This window comes from Felis catus, chromosome E1 (genome assembly GCF_018350175.1).
Source record: "Felis catus isolate Fca126 chromosome E1, F.catus_Fca126_mat1.0, whole genome shotgun sequence".
NCBI lineage: Eukaryota > Metazoa > Chordata > Mammalia > Carnivora > Felidae > Felis > Felis catus.
The window spans coordinates 15096270-15104908 of record NC_058381.1 but is presented as its reverse complement, the minus strand read 5'-3'; the positions used below and the strand labels follow the sequence as shown (position 1 = coordinate 15104908).

Sequence of the window (8639 nt, the reverse complement as noted above, 5' to 3'; positions counted from 1 at the left end):
TGAAGGCAGCCAATCAGGATCCTGGGCTTGTAGGGATTGGGGATGGGCATCTTGGGTTCCCCACATAGGCTCCCATAGCTTCCCCTTCCTTACCCTTAGGACGGGGGAGAGAAAAGGACATTGGAAGTGAGAAGCTGGAGGTGGCTCTGAGCCCAGCTGTGTCCTTGGGCATGTCGCATAGACTCTCTGAGCCCCACTAAAATGGGGATGAACCCCCACCCCATGGGGTTGGGGGGAGGCCCTTCCTGGATCTGCCCTACAGATGAGGACAGTCTCCTCAACCGTTCCCTGAACCTCCTTTCTTCAGACTCAGGTGGGACTCAAATCCATGAGGGCTCCAGGTAGCTATCTCAGGGTTAGATGCCCTGGTGGGAATGGGGCTTCCGGCCCCAATATCAATGTTTAACCGGATGTGCAGGTCAATATTTACCAGAAGAGAAAGCAATTTGAACCGGGGTTGGCTGAGAGCAAAGGTCCTCCTGGTGGGAGGGGAGGGCTCAGCTGGGCTGGCTGGAGCCTGGGCAGAGTGTGGGGAGCACCCAAGTGGGGCCAGAGGGACAGTGTGTGCAGCAGCGAGGAGCCTGCAGAGGTACGAGGGGAGGGGTGGCTCGGCCTGCTCTTTGGGCAGGAGAGGAGGTAAGAGCTGCCTACCTGGCTGAGGGGGTCTGGGTGAATTTATTCAGGTTTCTTATTTCCCAGCCTCCTGGGTGATGAAGACCCAAGGTGGGGGTTCTGGCAGGAGTCTCCCTGGGACTTCACAAACTAGAGGTCTTTTCTTGCCAGGAAGTTTCAAAAGCCCAGGATGGAGATCAGAGCCCTGGCCAAGGGTCCTTGTGTGTGATGGGGGGTGGGGCCAGGGGTGATAGAAGGACTGGTCCTGAGATGGGGGTGGGGTTGGAGTGTGTGGGACCCGCTCTAGGACAGATCTAGACCTGCCCATCCCCACCCGCCAGCCTGGCTTCCCGGAGCTGACCTGGACAGAGTGGGGGGCGAGGCCTGTGCTTCCCGTAAGTCCAAAGGTGGCTCTGTTGGGAGCCATTCATTGGGCTCTGTTGCTGGGTCAACAACGTGGCTCTCCAGCCCATCTCACCAACGCTGCTGAGACCTCAGGGCCTCACGGGCCTGTCCACGTTGGTGGTCAAGACCAGACGAGCCAGAAAAGGTGGGCCACTGGACAGCAGGTTGCATAGGAGCTCTGGGAAAGGGGCCCCAGTATGGAGGAGGCTTCGGGGCAGGCTTCTCAGAAGAGGGGCCCTGGGCTAGGCTGACAACAGCCATGTGACTGAGTGCCAGGCATTGTAATCAGGGCTCACAAAGACGGTCTTATTTTGGTCCTCACAATAAACAGTGGGAGGAGGTAGGGACGTCTGCTACCATTCGACAAGAAAAGGCAAAGCCCAGAGGGGTATGGGAGATCTATCTCAGGTCCTCTGAGAAGAGGCAGGATGTGGATTCTAAACCACAGCTGACTCACAACATGGGGCCTTGAAGAATGAGGGCTGCTCTTGTTTTGATATTTGCCCTATAAACCTGAACATTTTCAGTGCACGAAATGGGAAAAACCGGAAAGTAAGAAGGGGTTAAAAGCAATTAGGGGGAGCTCCCCACCCCTGAGAGATGGGAGCCAGGGCCAGTGTGTTTTTGGGTGGGTGTGCAGGCGCTTGCTGGGTTGACCCTCAGCCGTAGAGGCTCAGGAGTTGCCAGGCCAGGCAACGTGTGGGTGGGATCCCGCGCGGGAGCGTGGGCGAGCTGGGGACGCAGGCTCCCTGTCCCGCACAGGAACATGGCGCTGCTGCTCCGGGGGCTCCTGCTGCTCGGCTTGTCCTGCCTGCAAGGCCCCTGCCTGGTGGTGAGCCTGGGCCTCGGTCAGGGTGGGGCGGGGAGGCAGGTGGGGCCACGCCGCCGGGGGTCGGGTGTGTGTGTGTTGGGGGGGGGGGGGTCTGGGCGGGAAGAGGAGGGGGCTGAGTCGAGGGTGGCTTTGGCTCTGAGGGCGTTCCCTCTCCTCTCCTCATCCCTTTCTCGACAGTTCTCCGCGGCGAGTGCCATGGAGCCCTCGGACCAGCAGGTACTGGGGAGTGAGGGGCGAGAGGGGGAGGAAGGCCTTGAGGGGCCTCACCTGTGGCTCTTGCAGGGTGGGGGACGTGTGGGAAGGGTCCCGCTCCATTCGCTTCCTCCCTTCTTCAGCTAATGAGCGGGCCGGCCCAGGAGAAGCTGCCCCCGCTTATCCTCCTCAAGTTGGGCAACCAGGTACAACCAGGTGGGGCTGGGGGAAGAGTGGGCGGGGTCCGAGGGAGGAGGGCCAATCAGCAGGGGCGAGGGACCCGGGGGCGTGGTCATGAGGCTGAGACCCAAAGGGAGAGGGTGGGAGGGAGGGACGAAAGGAAAGGACGGGGTCCCCAGAAGGCTATTGCCCACGTGACTCTCCCTCTCATGTCAGGACTGGGACGAAGCCCTGCTGTTCCCAGGCACAGGGCCTATGAAAGGGATCTTTCCACACAGAGCTGACCCCTTGACCCTACTGACCCTCTGATCTGTCCCTGTAGGAGCCCAGTGGCCATATTGCCCTGAAGAAGGCCCCAAGAGACTGCAAGGGAGCCCCAACCCCGGAGGAGACCCGCAAGTTGGCCCAGGCCATGATGGCCTTCACCACAGATCTGTTCTCCCTGGTGGCCCAAAGGGCCACCAGCCCCAACCTCATCCTGTCGCCTCTGAGTGTGGCCCTGGCATTGTCTCACCTGGCACTAGGTACTGTGACCTCTCCAGACCAGCAGAGCTGGGAGGCCAGTAGGAACTCCATACTCCAGAGTTTACTAGTGGGTGCTTCTTCCATCAGGGTCACTTGGATGTTTGGTAAAAATGCAGATTCCTTGGCACACCTCCAGTCTCTGTGAATCAGATTCCCAGGGATTGGGCCTAAGGATATGCTTCTGGTGATTTTTATGCAAGGGTTTGAGAGCTACGATGTCTTCACTGGACTGGATGCTCTCATGGTGGGAAACCGAGGTTCAGAGAGGGAAAACAACTTGGATGAGGTGAGGTCACCCAGACCGCCAGCAACAGAGATGAAAGTAAAACTTAGGGAGTACTGTCATTCAGACCAGTTCAGTGGATATGGGAGGAGAATGTGATGCTGTGGGCGTGCTCATCATGGGGGTTTAACAGGGGCTAGAGTGGGCAGCAGGGCGGGAAAGAACCCTGGCCCCGGGCCACAGCTGATGTGGTCCTCTCCAGGTGCTCAGAACCAAACGCTGCAGAAGTTACTACAGGTGCTGCACGCAGACTCAGGGCCCTGCCTCCCCCACCTGCTGAGCCACCTTTGCCAGGACCTGGGCCCTGGGGCATTCCGACTGGCTGCTAGAATGTACCTGCAGAAAGGTAGGTGCTGGTGGTTTGGAGCTCCCTAGGTAGTGCCCTGGGGTGGACGGGGTTGATGGAGATGGGCTTGGCCTAGGTTAGGGTTAGGAACAGCTTGTGGCCCCTCCTGTGTAGGATTTCCCATCAAAGAAGACTTCCTGGAACAATCAGAACAGCTCTTTGGCGCAAAGCCCGTGAGCCTGACAGGAAGGAAGAGGGATGATCTGGTGAACATCAACCAATGGGTGAAGGAGGCCACAGAGGGGAAGATTGAGGATTTCCTTTCAGAGCTGCCAGATGACACAGTGTTGCTTCTCCTCAATGCCATCCACTTCCAGGGTGCGTTTGTCCTCTCCTCGGGTCCCCCACCCCTCAGCTCGTACCCCTGCCCTGTAGGCTGAGCTGGGCTGCGAAACCTTTGTCCTCAGGGTTTTTCTCCTCAGGGCTGGGCCAGGAGGCAGGGAGATCTCTGGGTTGTGGCTTGGGGGAGGGTGGGAAACAGGTGATGGTTTGCCAAAGAGGGGGCCAGGAACTGGATAGCGCTGTTGTGAAGAGAGTGCCCTAGCAGGAAACTGAGTCTGAAAGGATGGGCGGGTGGGGGTGGGGGGCAGGTGGGACGCTCCTGGGAGCATGGCAGGGCATGGGAAGAATGCAAGTCCAGATTTCCAAAATGCTACAGGGAAGACACCTTAGATCAGCTGGGTATGCACTGGCACAGTGTCCCTTGGGGGTTTGACTCTACCTTTTGTCCCTTGAACGGGTTCTGGGTGGAATAGGGAAGAGGCTGGTGGTGTCCCAGTCTACGTGGCCCCTGCCCTCTGCTGGATATAGGTTTCTGGAGGAGCAAGTTCGACCCGAGCCTCACCCAGAGAGACAGTTTCCACCTGAATGAGGAGTTCACGGTGCCAGTGGACATGATGCAAGCCCGCACGTATCCCCTGCGCTGGTTCCTGCTGGAGCAGCCTGAGATACAGGTCACCTTTGATCACCCACCCAGGCTGGGCCTGACTGCTGGGAGGCGGGGGGGAAAGGAGGGGGCGGGGCTGTGGAGCAGGCTCAGGGGTAGAGGGGGCTGTGGCCCATCTTCCTTGCAGTCCTGTCGCTGAGACAGGTGGCTCTGGAAGGCCTCACTGTGCCCCGACCCAGTGGGGACTGAGGTTCCAGTCTCTTCGAAGTTCATTAATTTGGCAAAAGTATGTGGGGGCATGTGCTGCATGCCAGATCCCGTTCTAGGCTCCGGGAGCACAAGGGGGATCTGGTCCCCGCTCTCGGGAGGGAAGACACAGAGTACACGAACAAACAGAGTTTCGGAGAGTGGTGAGTGCTGCGAAGGAAAAAAAAAAGTGATTGATCGGTGGCTGGGGAAGATATTTTAGATACAGTGGTCAGGGAGCGTTCTTTGAGGAGGGGCCTTGGGTCGAAACCCAGGTGCTCTTTGGTGATAAGGGTTTATTACAAAGGCCCATGGGTTGTTGGGCAGCACAGGGGCCACTCAACAGCTGTAGAGCCACTCAGCCTCAGCATCCCCAAGCCCGGGCGATGTGACCTGGCTGTCACAGTGCTCCTTAGAGAAATAAGGGTCTGGTTGGGATGGATTTGTCAGTATCCTGCTGGAACATTCTGATCGCATGGAGTGCAATGCCAAGCTGTCTCAGATGAGGCCTCCCTTGCTTCTGGCCCAAATGTGGTCCTCTTGGCTTGAGCGTGGATCCCAGGGCCCGTGAGCTGTGGCAGAGACGGCAGTGTTGGTTAGTTTCACAAGACGGCCGGGCACAGACCTCAGCTGCTTCTGTTAGCCCTCCTGAGAGGGGCTGTGGGCCTGTGGTTGAGGCGGACCCTTGGAGCAGCATCCCGCTTCTCCCTTCCACCCTGACAGGTAGACTGTCTTGTTCACCTCCCCACCTGTGCCCTTCGTGCTGTTCCTGCTCTCTAGGCTGTGTCCTGCCCCTCCTCCTTTACCCTCTGCCTCTGTTCCTGGCCCTTGGGCCTCCTCTTCCTCATGCACTCTGCAGGTAGGCCCTGGGCAGCCAGAGGTGGGGCTGCCCCCGCCCCCCGCCAGGGCTCCTGCTCCCTGGCTGCTCTGCCTGGAGCCTGAGGGGGTCACAGCTGCCAGGGGCCATTGAGCCCAGTGCTTTCCACACTTGTGTAGCCGCAGAAACCCCATTGACGTGAAATCTTACCTCAAACCACAGTATTATACACACCCGGGCAGTCACTGTTGAAGGTTGGGGGGTGGGGAGGGAATCACCCTTTGCGGTGGATCTTCTACAGAACCCAGGGTGGTTTGGACATGAACAACGCAGGCCATTGTTCACATGGAGAAACTGAGAGGCCGACATGGGGGCCTTGCTCGACCCAAGTCACTGGTAGCAGGTGAAGAGAGAGAAAGTCACCATTTATTGAGCACTGCCTATGTGCTGATACTGTTAGAAGCTTTACATGTTTATTTATGTTTGAGAAAGAGAGTGCTAGCAGGGGAGGGGCAGAGACAGAGGGGGACAGGGATCCGAAGTGGGCTCTGCACGGACAGCAGAGAGCCCGATGCGGGGCTTGAACTCACAAACCGTGAGATCATGACCTGAGCCCAAGTTGGACGCCTAACTGACCGAGCCACCCAAGTGCCCCTCTGCTAGAAGCTTTAAAAGGCTCTCTCTCTTTCCTCTCTGTGTGTGTCACACATCACCCTGCAATGTGGGCAGGTAGTATTATTCCACTTCACAAGTGAGGAAATGGAGGCTCAGGGAGGCCGAACACAACCTGAGAATAGCCTGGAACCCCTGGTCCATCTGTCTCAGCAGCATGTGCTGGCCCAGACCCCATTGGGTCTGGGCGCTTACTGGTCCTCACGTTGTCGCCTTTCCTTTTCCGTAGGTGGCTCATTTCCCCTTTAAGAACAACATGAGCTTTGTGGTCATTATGCCGACCCACTTTGAGTGGAACGTGTCCCAGGTGCTGGCCAACCTGAGCTGGGACATCCTGCACCAGCCCTTACTGCGAGAGAAACCCACCAAGGTCCAGCTGCCTAAGCTGCATCTGAAATACCAGCTGGACCTGGTGGCCACCCTCAGCCAGCTGGGTAAGGAGGCTGGGCATGGGACAGCTCCCCCAGGTCAGGCTAGGGCATGGGACAGCCCCCCCCCTAGGTCAGGCTAGGGCATGGGACAGCCAGAGTGGGTGAGAAGGAACCCCCACCCCCACCCCAAGCTGGCAGTGGGGCACCCTAGCTTTGGGTCCCAGCCTTTTCTGGGGCTTCGGGAGGCAAGAGCATTTCCTATGAGCCCCTGGACCATCTGTCCTGGGGTGGGCTGGGGTGGCCCAGGGAATGAGGACCTGCTCCATCCAAGACTGAGCATTGCAGAGAATCCCCGCTAGAGAGCCTGGGTGGCATGTGAGCCTTTCTGGCTGTCCTGCAAGGGGCACTGTACTAGGCACTGGGAGCCCACCGTGTACCAAGAGCTCCGTCAGATGGAGTGGACAGATAAGGAATCAGGTACTTACAACTCAGTATGAGTGAAAAGAGGGAGGGGCTTCTCTCCAGTTCTCGGGATTTGGGGGCAGGGGATCAGGGAGGGCTTCCTGGAGGAAGGGACTTTTAAGCTGATACTTGGAGGTTAAATAAGAGTTAACCGGGGACCTGTGGGTTGGAGGTGTTCCCTGGCCAGGATGCCAGACACCCTCCCCGGTGCCCAGGCGGCCTGGGGGGCAGCAGGCAGCTCTGAGCAGCAATCCCCTGCCCTGGGCAGGCCTGCAGGAACTGTTCCAGGCCCCAGACCTACGCGGGATCTCTGACCAGAGGCTGGTGGTGTCCAGCGTGCAGCATCAGTCCACTCTGGAGCTCAGCGAGGCTGGCGTGGAGGCGGCCGCGGCAACGGGCACTGCCATGTCCCGCATGTCTCTCTCCTCCTTCATCGTGAACCGCCCCTTTGTCTTCTTCATCCTCGAGGACACAACAAGCATGCCCCTCTTCGTGGGCAGCGTGAGGAACCCCAACCCCAGCGCGCAGTGGGAGCGCAAGGAACAGCAGGATTCCCCGGATGACAGGGACTCCTTCCTGAACCAGAAAGCCTTCCCCCGTGGAGACAAGCCCTTCGGCCCTGACTTGAAACTTGCACCCCCCTCAGAGGAGGATTACCCCCAGCCTAATAGCCCCAAGTGAGAGGCCAGCTGCCAGCATCCTGAGGCCCTGCCTGGACCAACTTCTCAACTCCTGAGACTCTTTCCAAACAGCTTCGTGGATTAGGGCAGGGGTCTGGGTGGGCGGTCTGGGAGCCTGGGAGCGGAGAGGAGCTGTTTTCTCCCCGCTCCTCTCCTCTCTCGGGGAGTTTGGGGTGGGTGGGGCCAGGATGTGGGCAGGCGTCAGGGAATCACGGGCCTGGATCCCACATCATTTCTTCCAAAGCGGCTAGGAGGCTGTCCTTGTTTGGGGCTTGGGCAGAGGGGCAGCTAGAGAGATCCACTTTTGTCAGGAAGGGAGGGAGGTTATTCCCTAAGTTGGCGGTGGCACTTCCACATTTGTTTACCAGAGGGGGGTGGGGACAGGAGGGAATGGATGCCTTGGCTGGGGAGAGAACTGACAGGCCCTGGGGGTGGAGCCCTGTCCCACTGTGTGGGTGGGAGTTGAGCCTTCCAGTCCCCGCTTCGGCCTTAACCTCCCCAAGGCCCTCAGCCCTCCGCCCACCCTGATGTTCTGTCACCTCAGTCCCCCCACCGCTCCTTGGACATACCCACATTGCCAGGACTCTCCTTCCCTCCGCTCCCTCCTCTACCCAGGTGTCTCAGGGGCTGCAGTGGGAGAGGAGGGGGATAGTTCCCTAAGGCTCTTTTGTAAAGTTTTTGTAATGATTTTTATGCCACGCGAATAAAGAATGAATGGCCCTGGCTGCTTTGCTGTCACTATTCTGGGCGTGAGTGGGAGCAGGAGGGTGGAGGAAGGTGGGAGGAGGCCACAGGCTGCACTGAGCACCCGGCTGGTGCCTGAGGGCAGGCAGCCCTCTCTGCCACGTTTGTCCTCTGACCACTTGCCCGCCCTTCTCCGCGCAGTCCCCTCTGACCTCGCCAGCCGTCTCCAGGGCCGCCTCCACGCCAGCCTGGCTCTGCTCTCAGCCTCTTCCCCTCTAGGGACCTCCAGCAGCTGGCAACAAGGGCGGCTCAGAAATAGCGCCGGCCTCCCAGTTTGGGAGAACTGGCAATTAGGGAGCTTCTGGAGTTTCTAATTACATGTGGGTCCTTCTGCCAGGAGCAGGCGCCCGCCAGCCGGGGGGCAGGCTGCAGGAAGCGCTGGCTCC

General features: G+C 59.0%; 2 protein-coding genes across 5 annotated transcripts in view; one reads left to right on the top strand and one right to left on the bottom strand.

Annotated features, from left to right (window-relative positions):
* Positions 1–462: 462 nt before the first annotated feature.
* On the top strand, positions 463–8232 carry SERPINF2 (serpin family F member 2). 4 transcript variants are annotated; one of them, XM_045044922.1, is made up of 11 exons: positions 483–589; positions 954–1162; positions 1780–1849; positions 2027–2065; positions 2185–2247; positions 2544–2745; positions 3232–3375; positions 3490–3693; positions 4186–4328; positions 6226–6430; positions 7098–8232. In XM_045044922.1, the coding sequence occupies exons 3-11, from the start codon at positions 1784–1786 to the stop codon at positions 7508–7510; spliced, it is 1479 nt and encodes a 492-aa protein (XP_044900857.1). In that variant the 5' UTR covers positions 483–589; positions 954–1162; positions 1780–1783; the 3' UTR covers positions 7511–8232. The 4 variants fall into 4 exon arrangements, with proteins under 4 accessions (XP_011287330.1, XP_044900857.1, XP_019672921.1 ...); XM_011289028.3 differs by lacking the exon at positions 954–1162 and having other exon boundaries at positions 463–589; XM_019817362.2 differs by lacking the exon at positions 954–1162 and having other exon boundaries at positions 506–636.
* The window catches only part of SMYD4 (SET and MYND domain containing 4), a 69503-nt gene continuing 65540 nt past the window's right edge, over positions 4677–8639 (bottom strand). Inside the window, exon 11 of the mRNA XM_019817359.3 lies at positions 4677–5079. Coding sequence (XP_019672918.2) covers positions 4920–5079 — 160 coding nt within the window. The 3' untranslated portion in view covers positions 4677–4919. The remainder of the gene's footprint in view (positions 5080–8639) is intronic.